The 21,786-nt window shown below is 61.0% G+C and overlaps 3 protein-coding genes across 7 annotated transcripts; 1 reads left to right on the forward strand and 2 right to left on the reverse strand.

Moving 5' to 3' along the window:
* The first annotated feature begins 386 nt into the window (after positions 1-386).
* On the forward strand, positions 387-8,401 carry HIRIP3 (HIRA interacting protein 3). 4 transcript variants are annotated; one of them, XM_089779043.1, is made up of 7 exons: positions 387-546; positions 3,774-3,894; positions 4,116-4,257; positions 4,593-5,461; positions 7,180-7,357; positions 7,458-7,531; positions 7,848-8,401. In XM_089779043.1, exons 1-7 carry the CDS (start codon positions 482-484, stop codon positions 8,142-8,144), a joined length of 1,746 nt encoding a protein of 581 aa, XP_089635169.1. In that variant the 5' UTR covers positions 387-481; the 3' UTR covers positions 8,145-8,401. The 4 variants fall into 4 exon arrangements, with proteins under 4 accessions (XP_089635169.1, XP_089635171.1, XP_089635172.1 ...); XM_089779045.1 differs by having other exon boundaries at positions 7,458-7,556; positions 7,848-8,140; XM_089779044.1 differs by having other exon boundaries at positions 419-633.
* Positions 8,402-8,500: 99 nt separating this feature from the next.
* On the reverse strand, positions 8,501-14,775 carry LOC149524441 (dual specificity protein phosphatase 14-like). The gene is made up of 2 exons (XM_089779105.1): positions 14,628-14,775; positions 8,501-9,727 (listed from the first exon to the last, which is right to left on the reverse strand). Exons 1-2 carry the CDS (start codon positions 14,703-14,705, stop codon positions 9,086-9,088), a joined length of 720 nt encoding a protein of 239 aa, XP_089635231.1. The 5' UTR covers positions 14,706-14,775; the 3' UTR covers positions 8,501-9,085.
* On the reverse strand, positions 9,586-16,399 carry PAGR1 (PAXIP1 associated glutamate rich protein 1). 2 transcript variants are annotated; one of them, XM_089779106.1, is made up of 4 exons: positions 16,008-16,399; positions 15,812-15,894; positions 15,442-15,619; positions 9,586-9,727 (listed from the first exon to the last, which is right to left on the reverse strand). In XM_089779106.1, the coding sequence occupies exons 1-4, from the start codon at positions 16,382-16,384 to the stop codon at positions 9,694-9,696; spliced, it is 672 nt and encodes a 223-aa protein (XP_089635232.1). In that variant the 5' UTR covers positions 16,385-16,399; the 3' UTR covers positions 9,586-9,693. The 2 variants fall into 2 exon arrangements, with proteins under 2 accessions (XP_089635232.1, XP_089635233.1); XM_089779107.1 differs by lacking the exon at positions 9,586-9,727 and having other exon boundaries at positions 15,096-15,619.
* Between the last annotated feature and the right edge of the window lie 5,387 nt (positions 16,400-21,786).

Raw genomic sequence — 21,786 nt, forward strand, 5'->3', positions numbered from 1 at the left:
CACACCTCCCGTCAGCCCCCGCGCGGTGTGAGCCGCCACACCTCCCGGCATGCCTCGCGCTGCCAAACCACCGCCACACCTCCCGTCAGCCCCCGCGCCGCGCGCGCCGCCACACCTCCCGGCATGCCTCGCGCTGCCAAACCACCGCCACACCTCCCGTCAGCCCCCGCGCGGTGTGAGCCGCCACACCTCCCGGCATGCCTCGCGCTGCCAAACCACCGCCACACCTCCCGTCAGCCCCCGCGCGGTGCGAGCCGCCACACCTCCCGGCATGCCTCACGCTGCCAAACCACCGCCACACCTCCCGTCAGCCCCCGCGCCGTACGCGCCGCCACACCTCCCGGCATGCCTCGCGCTGCCAAACCACCGCCACACCTCCCGTCAGCCCCCGCGCGCCCAAACCCCGCCACATCTCCCGTGAGCCCCTGCGGCGCTACGGCGGCCGGGCGGGCTCCGGAGGCGGGAAAGGCGGCGCGGGGCGATGGCCGCGGAGAGCGAGATGCGAGACTTCACCCGCCGGCTCTTCCAGACCAGCCCGGACCTCAGGTGGGCGCAGCAAAGGATCATGGGAGTCCGGGCAGGGCGGGGCCCGAGCGGCCAGTGACGAGTCCGGCGGCGCCGGAACCATGCGCGGTAACTGCCCGGCCCGGGGGAGCGAAGGATCATGGGAGCTCGGGTACCGGGGGGGGGGGGGGGTGAGAGTGAAGGATCATGGGAGCTCGGGTACCGAGGGGGGGGAAGTGAAGGATCATGGGAGTTCGGGTACCAGGGGGGTGAGAGTGAAGGATCATGGGAGCTCGGGTACCGGGGGGGGGGGGTGAGAGTGAAGGATCATGGGAGTTCGGGTACCGGGGGGGGGGTGAGAGTGAAGGATCATGGGAGTTCGGGTACCGGGGGGGGGGGGGGTGAGAGTGAAGGATCATGGGAGTTCGGGTACCGGGGGGGGGGGGGTGAGAGTGAAGGATCATGGGAGCTCGGGTACCGAGGGGGGGGAAGTGAAGGATCATGGGAGTTCGGGTACCGGGGGGGGGGTGAGAGTGAAGGATCATGGGAGCTCGGGTACCGGGGGGGGGGGGTGAGAGTGAAGGATCATGGGAGTTCGGGTACCGGGGGGGGGGGGGTGAGAGTGAAGGATCATGGGAGTTCGGGTACCGGGGGGGGGGGGTGAGAGTGAAGGATCATGGGAGTTCGGGTACTGGGGGGGGGGGGGTGAGAGTGAAGGATCATGGGAGTTCGGGTACCGGGGGGGGGGGGGTGAGAGTGAAGGATCATGGGAGTTCGGGTACCGGGGGGGGGGGGGTGAGAGTGAAGGGTCAAGGGAGTTCGGGTACCGGGGGGGGGTGAGAGTGAAGGATCATGGGAGTTCGGGTACCAGGGGGGGGGGTGAGAGTGAAGGGTCATGGGAGCTCGGGTACCGAGGGGGGGGGGAGTGAAGGATCATGGGAGCTCGGGTACCGAGGGGGGGGAGTGAAGGATCATGGGAGTTCGGGTACCGGGGGGGGGGGGGGTGAGAGTGAAGGATCATGGGAGCTCGGGTACCGAGGGGGAGTGAAGGATCATGGGAGTTCGGGTACCGAGGGGGGAGTGAAGGATCATGGGAGTTCGGGTACCGGGGGGGGGGGGGTGAGAGTGAAGGGTCATGGGAGCTCGGGTACCGAGGGGGGGGAAGTGAAGGATCATGGGAGCTCGGGTACCGAGGGGGAGTGAAGGATCATGGGAGTTCGGGTACCGGGGGGGGGGTGAGAGTGAAGGATCATGGGAGCTCGGGTACCGAGGGGGGGGAAGTGAAGGATCATGGGAGCTCGGGTACCGGGGGGGGGTGAGAGTGAAGGATCATGGGAGCTCGGGTACCGAGGGGGGGGAAGTGAAGGATCATGGGAGCTCGGGTACCGGGGGGGGGGGGGGAGTGAAGGATCATGGGAGTTCGGGTACCAGGGGGGGTGAGAGTGAAGGATCATGGGAGTTCGGGTACCGGGGGGGGGGGGGTGAGAGTGAAGGATCATGGGAGCTCGGGTACCGGGGGGGGGGTGAGAGTGAAGGGTCATGGGAGTTCGGGTACCGGGGGGGGGTGAGAGTGAAGGATCATGGGAGTTCGGGTACCGGGGGGGGGTGAGAGTGAAGGATCATGGGAGCTCGGGTACCGGGGGGGGGGTGAGAGTGAAGGGTCATGGGAGTTCGGGTACCGGGGGGGGGTGAGAGTGAAGGGTCATGGGAGCTCGGGTACCGAGGGGGGGGGGAGTGAAGGATCATGGGAGTTCGGGTACCAGGGGGGTGAGAGTGAAGGGTCATGGGAGCTCGGGTACCGGGGGGGAGAGAGTGAAGGATCATGGGAGCTCGGGTACCGGGGGGGGGGGGTGAGAGTGAAGGGTCATGGGAGTTCGGGTACCGGGGGGGGGGGGGGAAGAAGGATCATGGGAGCTCGGGTACCGGGGGGGGGGGTGAGAGTGAAGGGTCATGGGAGTTCGGGTACCGGGGGGGGGGGGAGTGAAGGATCATGGGAGCTCGGGTACCGGGTGGGGGTGAGAGTGAAGGATCATGGGAGTTCGGGTACCAGGGGGGGGGGTGAGAGTGAAGGATCATGGGAGTTCGGGTACCGGGGGGGGGGTGAGAGTGAAGGGTCATGGGAGCTCGGGTACCGAGGGGGGGGGGGAGTGAAGGATCATGGGAGTTCGGGTACCGGGGGGGGGGTGAGAGTGAAGGATCATGGGAGTTCGGGTACCGGGGGGGGGGGTGAGAGTGAAGGGTCATGGGAGCTCGGGTACCGAGGGGGGGGGGGGTGAAGGATCATGGGAGTTCGGGTACCAGGGGGGGGGGTGAGAGTGAAGGGTCATGGGAGCTCGGGTACCGGGGGGGGAGGGAGTGAAGGATCATGGGAGCTTGGGTACCCGGGGGGGGGGGGTGGGGTGAGAGTGAAGGGTCATGGGAGTTCGGGTACCGGGGGGGGGGGGAAAGAAGGATCATGGGAGCTCGGGTACCGGGGGGGGGGGGGGGTGAGAGTGAAGGGTCATGGGAGTTCGGGTACCGGGGGGGGGGGGAGTGAAGGATCATGGGAGTTCGGGTACCGGGGGGGGGGGGAGAGTGAAGGATCATGGGAGTTCGGGTACCGGGGGGGGGTGAGAGTGAAGGGTCATGGGAGCTCGGGTACCGGGGGGGAGGGAGTGAAGGATCATGGGAGCTCGGGTACTTGGGGGGGTGAGAGTGAAGGATCATGGGAGTTCGGGTACCGGGGGGGGGTGAGAGTGAAGGGTCATGGGAGCTCGGGTACCGGGGGGGAGGGAGTGAAGGATCATGGGAGTTCGGGTACCGGGGGGGGGGTGAGAGTGAAGGATCATGGGAGTTCGGGTACCGGGGGGGGGGTGAGAGTGAAGGATCATGGGAGCTCGGGTACCGGGGGGGAGGGAGTGAAGGATCATGGGAGTTCGGGTACCGGGGGGGGTGAGAGTGAAGGATCATGGGAGTTCGGGTACCGGGGGGGGGTGAGAGTGAAGGATCATGGGAGCTCGGGTACGGGGGGGGGGGGGAGTGAAGGATCATGGGAGTTCGGGTACCGGGGGGGGGGGGTGAGAGTGAAGGGTCATGGGAGTTCGGGTACCGGGGGGGAGGGAGTGAAGGATCATGGGAGCTCGGGTACCGGGGGGGGTTGAGAGTGAAGGGTCATGGGAGTTTGGGTTCCGAGGGGGGCTGGCGTGCTGCAGCAAAGGATCATGGGAGCTCGGGATCCTGGGGTGGGTGCTGGAGCCGGACTGGGGTTTGCTGACCCTGCCCGTGCCCAGGGCGCTGACACTCTCCATGGTGCGGGGCGAGTACCTGGCGCACGTGGGCCGTGAGACGCTGCTGCGGGACGAGAAGTTGCTGCTCAAGCGCGTGGTGGAGGAGGAGCTGCTGGCAATGCAGGTGGGCGGGGAAGGGGAATTCAGGGGGCACCGCAGGGACACCAGGAGGCATCCGGGGGGGAGAGAAATTTGAAGAGCAGGGGCAGGGGGGACTCACGGTGGGGGAGCTCAGAGAGCAGGGTGGGCAGGGGGAACCCAGGGGTAGGGAAAGGGGGGGAGACCCAGGGGCACTCGGGGGGGGGGGGCACATTCCTGTGGAGTCTCATGTGCCTGTCCTTGCAGCTGGATGATTCCAGTGCCGAGGATGCGTCCCCGAGCCCCGAGAGTGCCCGTGACACCCCTGCAGCTGGGGCCCCAAAGCGACGCCGCAGCGGCTCCAGCCAGGACACGGCGAGAAAGAAACAGCGACTGGATCAGGAGCCGGGTTAGCAGAGGCCATGCTCCCCCCGCCAGGCGAGGGGTTCCTGTGCCCAGCCCCCACCCTGTCCCAGCTCGGGACGTAAATCCCCTTGATTTGGTTGACTGGGGGGTTGCAGTGCCACCTCCCCGTGCTGTGGACAGGGACTACTCCAGCCAGCGTCAAGTCCGCAGCAGGCTTCTCCAGTCCCCACCAGTCCACCGGCGCCGCTGACCATTCACATCCCTTGTCCCCGCGCCGGGCGAGGGCCCGTGTGCATCTGGCGCCCACCGTGTCCCAGAGGGTCCAGGTGCACCCAGGTCTCAGTGCTCGGTTAACCTTGTTTCCCATCCAATTTCCAGAGGACGGCTCTGACGGGGAGGATTCTGGGATTGATTCGAAGAAGCTGAAACCGGCTCCTGTCCAGAGGGATGCTGGGAAATCTGGGTGCACAGGATCATGGGAAGATGAGGGAGACTCTGGGGCAGAGGAGATCCCCGATCGGGGCAGCACTAGTGGCTCCGGCAGCGAGAGCGACTCCGAATGGGCAGCCGGGAGCAAGGCAAGGAAGCAGCCGCCGAGGAGGGGGCAGGAGGGCGCCACACGGCAGAGCCAGCCGGGGCGGAAGCGAGCAAGAGGGACGCAGCGAAGGGGTGACTCTGAGGAGCAGGGCAGAGTAACAGCGCAGAGGGAGGAGGAATCGGCAGGGAAGAAGGGAGCGAGGCAGGCAGGGAGAGGGAGCAAGCAGCGGAGGACAGAGGAACCGGGCAGTGAGGGGGAGCAGGCGGGGCAGGCCGAGTGGAGGAGTGGGAGCGAGGCTGAGGGGACGGGGGAGGAATCGGAGAGCGAGGCAAGCGAGGAAGAGGAGGGGAAGAGGCAAACGCAGGCAGTGGGGAAGAGCCCAGCAGAGCCAGAGCCGGGGGGTGCTAGGAAGAGGAGGCCGAAGGCCCAGAGCGAGGACTCAGGGAGTGAGGAGCCGAGGGAGAGCAGGAAGCCGGCAAGACAGAAGCGCACAAAGACAGCAGCCTCAGGCAGCGAGAGTGAGGAAGAGGAGAGGCAGCAGAGGCTGAAGGCCAAGGAGAAGGGATCCGGAAGCGAGGAGGACGGGGAGCGTAAGGGGCCACCGAGGAAGAGAGGCAGCTCTGAGACAGACTCTTCATCAGCATCGTCGTCCTCCGCACGAGATGAGAAAAGCAGCCCCGGCCGAGGCGCCCAGTGCCAGAAGGGAAAGGTGAGGAGTGGGGGGACCCAGGCGTCCAGGACAGCTCTGCCAGGGCGCCCACCAAAAGGAATTGCCACTCCAGCAGCACAGGCTAATTCGTTTTCCTCTTGGCAAAATTCTTTTCAGTGTCCTGACAGAGGAAATAGGATCTGAAATTCCACTAACTCCCATTTTTCTCTTAGTGAAGGTCAATAAAAGAAACAAAGAAACTGAACTGAAATTTGTCTACATTGTTTTTTCCAGTGGAAAATTGTTTTCAAATTTCCAAAAAAAAACCCAAGAAATTGTGAAATGAATTCTTTTTCCCATGAAAAACGTGTTTAATGAGTGGAGGGAAAGGACCGAGGGCAGAAATTGCACTAAAGACATTGTTTTTCTCCAGGCCAGAAAGCTGCTATGAGAGTCAGGAAAAGGTGAAAAGTTAGCAAGTGAAATGTTCTTACATGCGTTTCCTTTTTTATTGTTTTATTTTGGGAGGGACAATTTTCTTACTAGCTAGGGAAAGGGAAAAAGAAATTGAGAACTGAAATTTTTCCACATTTTTTCCTGTCAAATTGTTTTAAACTTTTTGGGGAGGAGGGAGAAAGAAATTTTGGACTCTAATTTTTGCTACATTCCTTTTTCTCCAGTAGAAAAACTGTTTTAAAATTCAGGAACAAGGGAACTGACACTAAGCTCAAAGCTTTATTCTTCTGGCACGTTAGTTTTAAAGAGTGAAAGAAAGGAAATAAAATGTGAAATAAATTGTACTGCATGATTTTTTGTCCCCCCAGTGGAAAAGGAAAAGAAAAATGGAGAACTGAAAGTTTCCATTTGATTCACACTCGGCCCCTTGGTGGGAGAACTGTTTTAAATGCAGGGAAAAGGAATTCTGAACAGAAATTACACTATTTTTTTCTCGTGGAAATATGGTTAACAAGTCAGGAATGAGAAAACAACTGAAATTTTATTGAATGCAATTGCTTCCAAGTGCAGTTAAAAAGGTAGAGAGAGAAAAAGAAATGAAACTGAATGTTTATTATTTTTTCCCAGTGGGAATTATTTTCTAAAACTAGAAAAATGCATATTTTTTCAGTTACATTTTGCTACATTATTTTCTAGTGGGGGGGAAAAACAGTTAAATGTGGGGGAAAGAAATTACCAAATGGTGCGCCATGATTTCTTTTCGCCTAAAAATTACTTTAAAAGAAAATAAAACGGGGAAAGGAAGTGAACTGGAATGTTACTGCAATTCTTTCTAGTGGAAATGTACTTTCCAAGCAAGAGAAAGAGGCAACAAGAAATTATAAGCTAATATTTTACTGTGTGAATTTTCCTTTCAGTGGAAACTTTCTTAGAAAAGATCAGGAACAAGAAATTGGGACGTGACATATTCCTACCTACCTTTCCTCGAGGAGGAGGGTTATAAAAAGGGAGAGGAAATCGTGAAATGGAATTTTATTGCATGATGTTTCCCCCAATGGAAATATTGTCTATTTTAAAAGAGAAGAGGGAGTCGGGGCTCGGGAAAACCACCCAAAGTTGGAATCCAACACTCATTTCTCTTCTCCAGCGGGTTTCCCCGGGACAGCGGGGGAACTGGAAAAACCCAAACCTGCGAGGTTTTGAAGGAATTTCTTCTCCCCCCAGCTGGGCCTGGGAAACGTTAGCTTGATTTTCCCAGGCCGGAGAGAGGCTGAAGTAGGCCCCGTGCCCTGGGGCTGTTGCTAACCTGTCCCCGCCCCTAGGCGCCAGGCAGGGAGGAGGCAGGCCCGGCGAGGGACCACCCTGCGGTGCAGCGGCTGAAGCGATACATCCTGGCCTGCGGGGTGCGGCGCAATTACAAGAAGCTGCTGGCAGGGTGCAGCTCCACCAAGCAGCGGGTCCGGGTGCTGCGCCGGGAGCTGGAGGCTATCGGCCTGCAGGGTGAGTGGGGACGGCAAGGGGGCCCCATGGCTGCCCTGAAGGGCTGGGGGACCCCAGAGGGAGCACCCCACTGCCCTGTCGTAACGCCCCATCCCCCCAGGGAACCCCTCTCTGGAGCGGTGCCGGGCGCTGCGGCTGCGCCGGGAGGAGGCGGCTGAGGTGGCAGCGCTGGACGTAGGAAACATCATTGCCTCTGAAGGTGGGGGGGTGGGGGGCAGGTGGGGAGAGGGCTGGAGGGGGCGGGCGGAAGAGACAGGCCACAAGCAGCAGTCCAGGGGCAGAAGTGGGCCCCCGGCTCACTCAGGCAGGGGGCCATGTGGCAGATGATGGGGGGAGTTGGGGTCTGGGCCTGAGGTAAAGGGGAGTGGATTCGGGGCAAGGGAGTGGGGGGTTGGTTCCAGAGGAGGGGGCGGGGAATGGGGGGCTCTGTTCAGGTGGGGGAGAGAAGAGGGGGACCCGGCCTGGAGCTGACTCCCCTTGCCTCCCCCAGGCCGGCCCCGGCGCCGCAACGTCTGGAGCCTGTACAGCAGCTCCCCCACCCCCGCTGGGAGCCCCCCGCCCCGGCGCCCTGTGGACTGGTCCAGCCTGCGCGGGGTCATCAGCAGCGACGAGAGCGACTGAGGCAGCAGGAAGCAGCCCCCCTCCTCCCCACATGGGGCTCCTGCCCTTCCCTCTTTGCAAGGGCCTGTTGCTGGGGGCAGGTCGGGGGTGCCCCATTGGATGGGCTGGGGTCACCATTTCCCACTTGCAGGGGCCTATGTGGGGCACCAGGGTCGATTTGGGGTGACCTTAGGGAAGAAATGGTGAGGCCGCTAGGACCCCTGCTGCCTGGCCCTTTTGGGGTGATCCCACCCATCACCCCAGAAGCAGAGCTGGGGCCAAGCAGGGGGCAGAGCCACCCCACAGCAGCCCCAGCAGGGCCCCTCACTGCAGGGTGTGGGTGGAGTCCGGCCTGGGGAGAACCCCAGGGAGCAGGTGCCCTCCAGGGGAACGTCTGTCGTGTGAGAGTTTTCTAGTATCCAATAAAGTGAGTTTTGTTCCTTACTCTGAACGTCCCCACAGCCCCCCTCTGGCCAGGGCCTCGGCCTCCCCCCCCCAGCCAGGACTCCCCCCAGCCCCCGGCCAGGCCCCAGACTGCACCAGTGGGTTGCGAAAGGTGCTTTATTACTGAGCGGGCGCCCTCCCAGGCCAGCCTGTCAATGGATCTAGCTGGCGGCTGTACAGAGCGCGCCGAGGGCAGCAGGAAGCCAGGCTCGGAGCAGCTGCCCCGATTTGGCTCCCTCCCACTTATGCTCCCCCCAAGGGAGGCTGCAGTTTACATCTCATCGCACAGAGGGTATCTGTGGTAGGCCCTACAAAAATGGCTGCCTCGCAGTGTCACACAGCTCCTCCTTTCCCCCTCAGCCACCCCACGCCCAAGTCTCTGAGGGGGGAAATGTCCCTGTGGAGGGTGGGACCTGCCCCCTGCGGGACAGCAGCACCAGCATCCCTCCTCCGGGGCAGTAACCGGTGCTCCAGTGCTGATCCGGGGCACACCCTGCCCCGGCAGCGGGATCTGCCCCAGCGCAAGGGCTGCTGCTGGGGCAGTTCTGGGACATGCCCCATCTCGCCTCGAAAGCTGCCCAGGCCGGGGCGGTTCAAGCTGTCCTGGGCTGAAATCTACCCCATGTGGGGGCAGGTGTGCAGGCTCCAGCAGCCCGCCGGGGGCCCAGATTGGTCCCGCCTCGCCTATCTGTAGCTCCAGAGGGGCACCAGGCCCCGGGTCTCCTTCTCGTAGACGTCGGGCACCAGGCCGATGGGCGAGGGCACCATGCGCACCGTGTTCTTGCCAAAGAGCTTGCGCTCGTAGTCGATGAGCTGACGCCAGAAGCCCATGTTGGGCCGCACCACAGGGCGCCGGCTGCGCACCCACTGGTGGGCGTCCAGCAGGCTGAGGCGATGGTACTTCATGAGGTAGGCGATGCAGAGCGAGGCGGAGCGGCTCACGCCGGCCACACAGTGCACCAGCGTGCGCCCGTTGCGCTTGCCCGTCTGGTGGATGCGGTCGGCCACGGCGTCAAAGTAGAGGGCCAGGGGTGCGTGGGGCAGGTCGGGCACCGGCACCTTGACGTACTCGATGTCGGGCCAGTTGGCGTTGGGGATCTCCGTGGTGGCGTTGACCACGCAGGTCACGGCCCGGGCGTACACCAGGTGCCGGTTGGCGGCCGCGTTGCCGCTGCACAGGTCCAGGCAGGGCGAGATCTGGGCGATGCCCCCCAGTGCCGAGGTGCCAGCGGTGGGGGCCGGCTTGGCCGCAGGGGATGGGCTGCGCCGGAACATGCCGGGGGTCCGGAAGTTCATGGTGGAGGCTTCAGCATACATGGGGGGCGGCTGGGGGCAGAGAGGGGCGTTAGGGGGGCCCTGTGTCCTTGACCCTCAGCCTGTGCCCGAGGGCACGGCTCCCAGCCTGTCGGTGCGGCCCTGTTACATCTCCCTCCCACAGCTTGGGGGGAGGCTACGAACATTCTCGAGTCTGCCCCCCTCCCCATCCAGCGGTGGGGGGGGAACAGCCAGCAGCAGATGGTCCCTCCCCCCACGCTTGGGTCCCCCCTTTCCCTAGGCAAGAACTGCCCAAGCTCCTGGCTCAGTCTCAGTCCCCCCCCCCCATGCTGGGGGGGAGCAGGACAGGCAAATGGAGCAAGATCTGCCTCCCCCCAAGGATCTTACCTGGCTCCGCACAGGCACGGAGCCCCCAAGGGCTGGGGGGGGGCAGCCGCCAGGCAGCCTCCATCCCGCTGCAGGACCCAGGCGTCCAGGGCTGGGACCGAGGGGCGGGCGGGGGCTGCGGGGATGATGCGCAGCAAAAAGGGACGGAGAAAATGGAGCAGGGAGGAAGGATGGACCAGCCCCTTAAAGGGCCAGGGCGCCACTGCCCTTCCCAGTCTGACCCACAGCTCCTGCCCCCCAGCCCTGCCGGTGCCCCTCACTCCCAACTCAGAGCCCCTGCCGGTGCCCCTCCCACCCCAGCCTTCCCCCCCCCAGCCCTGCCAGTGCCCCTCACTCCCAACTCAGAGCCCCTGCCAGTGCCCCTCCCACCCCAGCCTTCCCCCCCCAGCCCTGCCGGTGCCCCTCACTCCCAACTCAGAGCCCCTGCCAGTGCCCCTCCCACCCCAGCCTTCCCCCCCCCAGCCCTGCCGGTGCCCCTCACTCCCAACTCAGAGCCCCTGCCAGTGCCCCTCCCACCCCAGCCTTCCCCCCCAGCCCTGCCAGTGCCCCTCACTCCCAACTCAGAGCCCCTGCCGGTGCCCCTCCCACCCCAGCCTTCCCCCCCCAGCCCTGCCAGTGCCCCTCACTCCCAACTCAGAGCCCCTGCCGGTGCCCCTCCCACCCCAGCCTTCCCCCCCCAGCCCTGCCAGTGCCCCTCACTCCCAACTCAGCGCCCCTGCCAGTGCCCCTCCCCACCTGCAGCCCCCCCCCCAGCCCTGCCAGTGCCCCTCACTCCCAACTCAGAGCCCCTGCCAGTGCCCCTCCCCACCTGCAGCCTTCCCCCCCCAGCCCTGCCAGTGCCCCTCACTCCCAACTCAGAGCCCCTGCCAGTGCCCCTCCCCACCTGCAGCCTTCCCCCCCCCCCCAGCCCTGCCAGTGCCCCTCACTCCCAACTCAGAGCCCCTGCCAGTGCCCCTCCCCCCCCAGCCTTCCCCCCCCAGCCCTGCCGGTGCCCCTCACTCCCAACTCAGAGCCCCTGCCAGTGCCCCTCCCCACCTGCAGCCTTCCCCCCCCAGCCCTGCCAGTGCCCCTCACTCCCAACTCAGCGCCCCTGCCAGTGCCCCTCCCCACCTGCAGCCTTCCCCCCCCCAGCCCTGCCAGTGCCCCTCACTCCCAACTCAGAGCCCCTGCCAGTGCCCCTCCCCACCTGCAGCCTTCCCCCCCCCCCAGCCCTGCCAGTGCCCCTCACTCCCAACTCAGAGCCCCTGCCGGTGCCCCTCCCCACCTGCAGCCTTCCCCCCCCCCCAGCCCTGCCAGTGCCCCTCACTCCCAACTCAGAGCCCCTGCCGGTGCCCCTCCCCACCTGCAGCCTTCCCCCCCCCCCAGCCCTGCCGGTGCCCCTCACTCCCAACTCAGAGCCCCTGCCAGTGCCCCTCCCCACCTGCAGCCTTCCCCCCCCCAGCCCTGCCAGTGCCCCTCACTCCCAACTCAGAGCCCCTGCCATTGCCCCTCCCCCTCCAGCCTTCCCTCCCCCCCCAGCCCTGCCAGTGCCCCTCACTCCCAACTCAGAGCCCCTGCCGGTGCCCCTCCCCACCTGCAGCCTTCCCCCCCCAGCCCTGCCAGTGCCCCTCACTCCCAACTCAGAGCCCCTGCCAGTGCCCCTCCCCACCTGCAGCCTTCCCCCCCCCAGCCCTGCCAGTGCCCCTCACTCCCAACTCAGAGCCCCTGCCATTGCCCCTCCCCCTCCAGCCTTCCCTCCCCCCCCAGCCCTGCCAGTGCCCCTCACTCCCAACTCAGAGCCCCTGCCGGTGCCCCTCCCCACCTGCAGCCTTCCCCCCCCCAGCCCTGCCAGTACCCCTCACTCCCAACTCAGAGCCCCTGCTGGTGCCCTGCAGACCCCCAGGTGCAGAGGGAGCGTTTGCATTATGATCCCAGTCGACACGGCCCCAGGGCCCCCTTGCTTCCCTCTGTGGGGCAGAGACTTTCCAAGCAGCCCCCCACTTGTTAGGGAACACAGCGATCCCCAAGCAGCTTCTTTGCCCCGTGCCTCTAAAATCCCCTGCCCCAGAATCCAACTGCTCCTACTTCTACAGCCCCACCCCAATGTGCAGCCCCCTTTGCCCTCAACTCCACTGCCCTCCCTGTCGCAGCCCCAATCCCCCTCTGCCACGCGATGCCCCTTCCCCCAGTTCCTTTGCCACTTGGACCCCTCAATGCAGCCCTCCCCATCTCTGTGACCATTACCCCACTAGCCCCTCACCCCACATCCCTGCCCCATAAACCTAGTTCCCTCGCCTGCCACTGAGCTCACCCCAGGGATCCCTGTCCCTCTGCAGACCAAGCCTCTCCTTTGGGAGAACTGGGGAGCCCCTGCCCCCCCACTCCTTCAGGCTCTGGGCTGCCCCCTTACCTGGTGCTTCCCTGCTTCCACTCAGCTGGTGTCTCTGGGGGGCTCCCCCTGACTTCAGCAGTGACCCCACAGCAGGGGAAGGGTCCCCAGTTCTTGGGAAAGGAAAAGGAGGTGCAGCAAACTAGGCCCCTTTTCCCAGCACGCTGCCTCCTTCCCGGGGCTGTTGTGCCTCGCTCTGTGCCTAGCAATAGGGCCTTCCCTCCGTGCCAGGGCCCTATATATGCTGGGCCCCCCCCCCCGGCCCGGCCTGCGTTGGAGGTAACAATGGGTTGCCATGGTGACGGGATGCGGGGGTGCGGGGGGATCATGCGTCAGCTGCTGACACAGAAAGGAGACGAGGGGGGGCAGCTTCCGGGTTCCCCGATGCCTGCAGAGAGCCCATCCCCGCCAAGGGGTGCCGGCCCCACCTGGGCCCAGGAGCAGGAATGGGGCAGAGCACCTGCCCAAGAGGCCCAGCCACACTCAGCCCAGATGGCAGCTGCTTAAAATCTCTCGCCACCCCCTCATCAACCACCCATCTCGCACCCCCAGGGAGTCACGAAGCTGCCATTCCCCCCACACAGCCGCCGGGGGCCACATGAGTCACCAGCTCTGGGAGAGCCTGGCACCAGGGGGAGAGAATAGTGCTGGGTCAGGAGTGGGGGGGCACCGGCAGGGCTGGGCTGGCAGAGGCTGCGGAGCGGGAGTGAGGGGCACTGGCAGGGCAGGGGGGCACGGCTGGGTTGCTAGGGGCTGCAGGGCAGGAGTGGGGGGCCCCGGGAGGGCAGGGGGCCACAGCTGGGCTGGCAGGGGCAGTGGGACGGGAGTGAGGGGCACCGGCAGGGCTGGGGAATAGGGCTGGGCTGGCAGGGCGGGAGTGGGGGGCACCGGCAGGGCTGGGCTGGGCCGGCATGAGACCTGGCGTCCAGAGGGCGAGCAATGGCTCGTGCTAAAGGCAGTAGGTGAGGGTAGGATCTACTCGGTTTTGTCTGGAAAAACTGAAAAAAACAGCGAATGGTCCTGCAGCAGCTTACAGACGAACAAAACATGTCGATGGGATCATGAGCTTTCGTGGGTACAACCCACGTCACGTGTGGGGCCTGGGGGTAAGCATCTCCTCAGGACCCCAATCTACCCTCTGGCTTGGGCATGTCTTGAGGACAGGCTGCCCAGGGGGCAGGAGAGACTTGTCTGTGGGGTGGGACCCCGGGGGCCTCAACCCCCACAATCCATGCTGCTGCAAAAGCCCAGAGAGCACCGACCCAGGCAGGGCCGGCTCGAGCCATTCCTGTGCCCCAGGCAATGGGTGCGCGACGCATGCGTGGCTCCGCCCCCGGGGTGCACAGCACATGCGTGGCCCCGCCCCCCCGGCACGCTGCGCACCTTACAGCTGCAATCGGGCACCCCGGGCAGCTGCCCGGCTAGCTCCCCCCTTTATCCGGCCCTGGACCCAGAACTGGGGCCTAAAGGGGTCATCACCAGCGTTCCCTGTAAGCTGAGCGCTTGGGCAGCCTGTGTTTGTCCTGCTGGTGCCCAGCCACACATGCCTCAGTGCACAGAACAACATTTATTCCGCACAGGGATGGAAAAATGCATTTAAAAATGTAAGCGTGCAACCGCTAAACAGCCTAGCGGTTACACATGCTGCGGGCTCTCCAGGGGCGGGGCGGGGAAGGGCTGCTGGTCCTGCTCCCAGGGAGCCACCGTGTAATCTGCAAGGGGGGCCGGGCCCACCACAGACGCGCTGCTCCGGTTGACTGGAAGGGGAAGGCACCCCTGTAAGGGCGAGGCTCATCAGAGAACCACTTACACCCCCAATTCCACTCATGGATGGAAAAGAGCAGACGGAACATCGCTCATACACCCTCCTACTCTACGCCCCCTCCCACCAACTGCTCCCTCGCCCCCAGCTGCCTCCCCGCTCGCCCAGCTGCCAAGGCTGGAAGTGGGGTGGAGAGGCAGGTCCAGGGTCCTGCTCCAGTTCCCTGCCCCTCCACATCTCACACACTCACGCACTGGAGTGCCTTAGGGCAGGAGGCCTCAGGCGAGGGGGAGATGCTTTCCTGGGGGAGACCCACCCCTCAACTGCCAGCATCCCACCCGGATTGGACAATGCGTCAGAAAGCCCTGCCTTTGGACAGGGGCCCCTTCCTGCGAGGCCATGGCCAGCGGGGAAGGACAAATAACAACTCACACCTTCTCCTGGGGAGACCAGCCTGTGGCCAGAGGGGGCCCCCCCTCCGGCGATAGTAAAAGCCCCGCCTCCTGCTGCATGGCACAGCCTGTGAGCAATGAAGTCCCATCTCCTGCCACGACAGCAACACAGGAAGTCTCGCCTTCAGCCCTGACAAAACAGCAAACCCTAGCCTCTCTGGCGGAACACGCCCTTGTATTGTGGGTGTCACGTCTGTAACACTCCTGAGCAACGGGGATCCTGGCCCAGCCCTCCGAAAGGCCTGATCAAGACACACACATGCCCTGTGCCAGAGGTCCCAGCCAGGCCTCAGGAGACCCCTGCTGCCCCGCCTGGAGGATCTACCAAGGTGATGGTTATGTACGGCCTACAAGAGGCCCCCCCTCTTTGCAGCCAGAGTAGCTGGCATTGGGGGCCTGCTTAGGGGGGTTGAGGCCCCAGCTCAGCATGAACCAGGCAGAAGAAAGCAATGCCAGACGGCGAGAAACATTTATTGCAGCAGAGACATTGGAAAGCCCCTCCCCCAGTCAGGCACTTCCCACCTCAGCAGCACCTGGTGGGGGCAGAGCCACGTGGGTGGGATGGAGGTGGCTGTGCTGAGACCCTGAAGGCCACGTGCTCCTCTCGCCTGCCCTGAGGCCGGATTGGAGCCAGCAGTCCCCCAGTGGCTGGCCCATCTCTCTGTTCCCTGCCCTGCCCCAAGGTTCCTGCTGGCTGAGCTGGCCTCCCGGCAGTGAGTTCCCAGCGCCAGCCCAGAGGACAGTGGGAAGGGAAGAGGTCCCGTGGTCTGCCAGCCCCGCCCCAGGCAGTCAGTACTTGCGCTGGCGCAGGAAGAGCCCCGGCGGGCGCTGGGGGGATGGTGCCTCCTCCCCATCCAGCCGGAACAGGTCGCGGCCGGTGCGCAGGATCTGCTCCTCCAGCTTCTTGTGTCGTTTCATGTCCGACAGCACCTTGTCCAGCCGGGCCTCGCGCTTCTGGCTACGCGACGAGCCGCCTAGCAAGGGAGGGGACCATCAGGAGCCCAGCTCTGGGAGGGGAGTGGGGGCTGGTGAGTTAGAACAGGGCGGAGCCAGGACTCCTGGGTTCTCTCCCGGCTTGGGGAGGGGAGAGGAGGGGAGGGGAGTGGGGGCTGGTGGAGGCCAATGGGGGCCAGAAGCTAGGACTCCTATCCCAGCTCTGTTCCTACCTGGTGTTCTCCTGCGATCAATCAGGGAGCTCTTGGGAGTCACAGGCTCATCATCAAAGTCAAATTCAGTTGGGATATGGGGTCTAGAGCAGAGAGAGCCAAAGGGATTAAAGACCCAATACAGGGGAATGAGCAGTGCCAGATGCACAGCTCCCGCCCTGCCCCACAGCCCCTGCCAGCCCAGCCCTGCACTCACTTCTCCTCCTCCTCCTCTTCAGACTCAGGCTGCCCATCAGACCTCTCCTCCTCCTCGCTATCAGGCTCTGGGGTGGGAGCCCTCCGGGGCAGGATTTCGGCCTGGAGTGGCAGGATGCCCTCGGCAGCGATCTGCTCATAGAGGCGCCTGATTTCCTCGGGTGCGGGCATCCAGGCCTCAGGGGCTTCCAGCTCCTCATCACTACAGGGGACACACCACTCAGCCTCCTTCTCCTCCTCCTGCCCCCGCTCCTCTGCCTGTTCCGGCACTGGCTCGTCCTCCCCTGCCGCAGCCGACACCAGTTCTGGGGTGTCCTCCACGGCCAGGGACTGCATCCCGGAGGTCACCTCGCCCTCCTCCACTGCCTCGGCCTCCATGGCCTCAGCACAAGGCTGCAAGGGGAGAGTCCGTGGTTACAGGGCGGCTCCCGGGACTTGCTGGGCCCAGGGCAGTGGACACCCTGGAGGGACAGCCCCGGCCAGTCACACCACACAGCGGGCGGGTCAGGCCACGACCCAGGCACCTCGGCCCAGGCCTGCCGGAGGGCGGACACGGACATACTGACCCCCCCCCGGAAAGGGAAACGGGGGGCAAGGTTGTTGGGCAAACCCAGGACGAGGGAGCGGGCGGCGCTAGGGCCCAGCGGAAGCGGCTCCCTCGCTCTTTTTGCCAGCAGCCCCTTTGGGCGGGGGCGGGGGGCTGCTGCGTGGGGCCCTACTGGCCCAGCCAACGGCCCCGCCCTGCTAGGCCCAAGCCAGGGAGGAGTCACAGGCACGGCCCAGCCACTGGTTGCCAGGCGACCAAGGCCCTGCCGCCATTTTGTGACGCCTCCCCTCAGGGTGTTAGCGCCGCGCGCGCTTTACCTCGCGCATGCGCCTCAGAGCCCGTCCGCCTCCTTGCGCATGCGACTCAGTCCAGTGGCCCGCGCGCGGCTCAGCAGCGGCGTCCTTCTAGTTCCTCAGTGCGCATGCGCCGCGCCGCGCCGCCCCACTGTCGATCGTTGCGCGGGCCCGCCCGCCGTTTGCGCACGCGCTGTTCATACGCACGGCTCCAATGTGCACGCACCACTCTGTCCGTACGCATGCGCCCCTGCGAGGCGCGTTAAGCCCCCGTCGGAGGGCGCGCGGCCGGGGCTGTGCCGTACTCCCAGGCGGCAGGCCCCGCCCACCCGCTGTGCGCGCGCCCTCCCATCCGGCGCCTCTGATTGGTCAGTGTGACGAAGGGGGCGGAGCTAGCGCCACCTACAAAAGGAAGGGCGCGTGGCCCAGCCAGGTAGGAGCAGGAGCCAAAGCCCACGCCCCAGGGCTCCCCCAGCTGCCAACAGCCACCTGTTAAGGTGGCTTGACCCACCAATTTGAAGGGTCAGGCTGCTGGTGAGCACCCCCTGCCCCTGCGCCCGAGACTAGCAGGACCCTACAGGCAGCGCTGCCAGCATGTGGGGCACAGCCCACGGCTCGGAGGCGCTTGAGCCAGCCAGGGTGTGGTTCTTGTGTTAAGTCTGTAGATGCCTAGAGCTTGAAAAGCAGCATGAAATCATTAATTGTGGTAGACCTGCTCAGTCCTTCATAATTTTAAACAACGATAAATTGCTTAGTGTAGCTGAAGAACGAGAGAACCACGGGGAGGATGTGTCCCTCATTGGCGGTTAGCCAGGCTGGGCAGGGATTCAACCCCATGGCCTGGGTGTCTCTTGCCCCGACTGCCAGAAGCTGGGAGTGGATGACAGGGAATGGATCATTCCCTAAATTGCCCTGTTCTGTTCATTCTCTCTGCTGGAAGCCAGGATACTGGGCTAGAAGGACCCAGTACTGATTTTCTTTAGAAGTTTTAAACTACTTAGCAACTCTCTTGCCAAGAACTAGTTATGTAGCAGCAAGGGCACATGCTGTAACCCTTTCACAGTCTTCAAAATACACACGCACTTCTCTGCTAATTGGCTACCCAGCTTCTGGAAGTGGTCACCTGACTCCTTTGGTGCTACTCGGCACTAGCTCCTTGGTCAGCCATCAGTGCGGTTCCTGTCCGAATCAGGCGAGGACACTGCATGCGCAGACAAAGTGAAGGACTGTAGCCTTTTCCCTGAGGCAACCCGAACTGCTGGAAGATGGAAGAGACAGTTAAAGAGTTTGCTGTCCCAAGTGTCGCTGGGAGGATTCCCATGTGATCTGCCCAGAATCTCAGCTCTTCTTCCTTCCAGGTGTCTGCATGTTCAGGAGCAACGCACTGAAGGAAACTGATTGTTCAATGCCATTTCTTTCTAAGCCACCTTGGGTCCTTTCTCGGAGTGGCTGGCATGGACCAGTGAGGTGATGACTCATATTCCCACCAATGATTTGAAACATCCAACCGAAATGAAGGTCATTCCTGTCCACTATCCAATCAGAAGATGATGCATCACTTTTGAGCTCATGCAACTGGGGCTGGAATTTTCCCCTCTCTCAGTGCAAAACATCTTACCACACCAGCTGATGGAAGAGAAGAAAGGCCAGAGTTGTACAAGCATCTTAGGATGGACATTGAACCCTGGCTGGCTTGCTCCAGGCATCACCTGTGTGCCGCTTTTTGCTTCGCACACAATGCTTGCTGGAGTTGCATAGTCTCTCCAAGAACTGCTCTTCCCCAGCCGGCCAGAACAGATGTGTAAATCTTGCATTTCTGGTCTGCTCATCGGACCAGCAGTGCCAAGTCCTTTGTGCTCACACTAAGCTGTGTGATCAGTCACATTTCTGATTGTTCAACTCTGTGATCAAGTGTCATAACGCACGGTGTGCCTTCATTTCCTTTTATTTGCTGCTGCTTTCAATACAACTCGATTTCATTAACTTGATACGCAAGCGGATATTTTCAGGGGGCCTTCACTTACTTCTTCACCATGCTAAAACAGTTGCCATCATGGGGCCCCCTGGTTTTCCCGGTCTGGCTGGTGCGGGAGCTAAGCCCTGCCCAAAGTCATATCGCTCACAGACGTCTTCCTTTTTATAGACACACCCATTCCTCAACCTAGTTTATTTTGCTACTACTGTCTGTAGTAATGCAACCACAGTTAGTATCCATATTTCATTTCATTCATTCATAGGCAGGGCATTAGCTAAGGAGACCTTGGGATCAGTCAGCTTGACTGGGCTTATTAAATCATTAGTTAACTAGCAGATTTCCCCAGTGTCGCGTGGGTCCAAAACTCAATACATTTTTCCCATGTAAATCATGGCTCTGGGGAGGAGGGGTTCAGGATTCAGGATGCCCCAGGGAGAGAGGACAACCACAGCCCTCTCTCATTGCAGCAGCTTGGGCCAGGTGAGAAGAGCCACAGCTGGGAGATATACACACAAACAAACTCTCTCAAATATCTAGTAGACAGCTGTTCCTTTCTCCACCCCTGCTGGCCCAATGAGGTTATAGCTGTTCCGGTCCCCATCTCGGGCCCCTTGCTTCCCCTGTGATCATTCTGCAGTATAACTGGCCCTTCTACCAGACCCCTCCCTTTCCATGTTATGCAAAACAATTTAATTCCAAGCACGTCCCATTGTTCTGTCACAACCAGACCCTGCCCTTGCTTTCAGTTAGGAGAAGAGGAAGCTGCCTGCCAGATTTGATGCCCCAGCTCTTAGGCTGCGTCTAGAATGGCAAGTTTTTCCACAAAATCAGCTGCTTTTGCGGAAAAACTTGCCAGCTGTCTACACTGGCCACTTGATTTTGCACAAAAGCACTGACGTTCTACTGTCCGAAATCAGTGCTTCTTGCGCAAATGCTTTGACGTTCCCTTTTGGGCAAAAGCTCTTTTCTGGAAATGCTTTTGCGCAAAAGGGCTAGTGTAGACAGCTAAAAACTGTTTTGCGCAAAAAAGCCCCGATGGCGAAAATGGCAATCGGGGCTTTCTTGCGCAAAACCGCATCTAGATTGGCAAGGACGCTTTTCCACAAAAAGTGCTTTTGCGGAAAAGCATCCTGCCAATCTAGACGCTCTTTTCCGCAAATGCTTTTAACGGAAAAACTTTTCCGTTAAAAGCATTGCGGAGAATCATGCCAGTCTAGACGCAGCTTATGTGTTTAGGTGGAGTTCTTGAGTAAATGGACTCACAGACAGACGCACATTTCTAAAATATATAGTAAGGTGATTAGACAGCACAACAAAGAATAACTATCAACGCTGCAGCCGATGAGACGTTCTTGCCTAATTCTGCCATTGGCTAAGGTTTTGATACATTTACAAAGGCTCTGTCTATAGTTTGTCTCAGTACTTCAGTTTTTTTCTCAGGCAATCTGTGTATTTGCAGCCCATGTTCTAATACTCCAGTAGAGTCCCAGTTATGCAACTCAGCTGGCTTGTGTGTCTCTTGGGCTGGTAGACCCAAGCATCTGATCCTTATTGTTAAAAATAATAGTGCCCACTAAGCAGGGCTTTTCTTTTATGCTAATTCTCAACCAGCTCCTTTTCCCGCTTAACACGACTGTGTTGCATTATGGATCTGCTTCCTCACAATCAAGCCAATAGGCCTTAGAAAAGCACTTGAAAAGTCTGGCCTTGAAGAAAGCTTGGAAGGAATTGATTTTTATCGCGAAATGTCAGTAAATAGCCAAACACACACCAGCAACAGCGTATTTCCGTCGATAATCAAGCTTCAGAGACAGGCAAAGTAAGAAAAAAGCCCTCCTGTTGTTGAGTTAAGGCTGGTTACTCGGTGCATATGACGCTGAGAATTTATCAGAGTCCTAGCTTAACATGCATAAAACATGGTGTAATGAGTAGACCTAAAGAAGGAGTTTGAATCTCAGCATCTACTGCCATTTAATGCTTACTGTCTGACCATCCACCCAGGAGGTCCCACAGCCATGACAACTGAAATCGATACAAATGGCCAAGAGCCATTATTCCATACAGCTGTGGATGGTTTAAATCAATACAAATGCAAAAACCTGAGGCTACGTCTACACTGGCAGCTTCTTGCACAAGAACTCTTTTGCAGAAGAGTTCTTGTGCAAAAACTCTTCCAGAAGAGAGTGTCTTCACTGGCATGTGCCTTTGCGCAAGAGCATCCTTGCCAGTGTAGACGCTGTCTTGTGCAAGAAAGTTCTGATGGCCATTTTAACCATCGGGCTTTCTTGCGCAAGAAATTCATGTTGCCTGTCTACACTGGCCTCTTGCGCAAGAACAATTGCACAAGAGGGCTTATTCCTGAGCGGGAGCATCATAGTTCTTGCGCAAGAAGCCCTGATTTCACACATTAGAACATCAGTGTTCTTGCACAAGAACTTGCAGCCAGTGTAGACAGGCAGCAAGTTTTGGCGCAAAAGCGGGTGCTTTTGCGCAAGATCGCACCAATGTAGAGACAGCCTTATTTTCTATCTAAGGTAAAATATCAGAGTGACAGTCCTAGCTCAGTTCATGTTTCCCTTTATTTTTCTCATCCCGGTGCCAATCCCTAGGACATGGGTGTCTTTCGGATGTAATGTTAAAGTCCGAGGTGCGATATATGTGGGGGGAAATGTGGCCCAGCCACACAGCAGAGAGCAACAGGCCTTTGGAGCAGAGGTGTCACCTGCAAGGCAATCCCACAAGGAAGTGTTGGGACAGTAGCACCCTGACCAGGCATGCGATGGTGAAGGCTCATGCTGTGTTCACAGATATTGTTCATAAAAATCACGGACAATACATAAAAGTCCATGGACGCCCACGACCTGTCTGTGAGCTTTACTCCAAATAGCCCTGACAAAAGTGGGGGGAGGGGGGGAAGCTTTGGGCTCCCATCACTGCTAGGGGGCTGTGCGGGACTCCCCTCTGC

The sequence above is a fragment of the Pelodiscus sinensis genome, chromosome 5, assembly GCF_052426305.1.
Source record: "Pelodiscus sinensis isolate ZL-2025 chromosome 5, ASM5242630v1, whole genome shotgun sequence".
Lineage (NCBI taxonomy): Eukaryota > Metazoa > Chordata > Testudines > Trionychidae > Pelodiscus > Pelodiscus sinensis.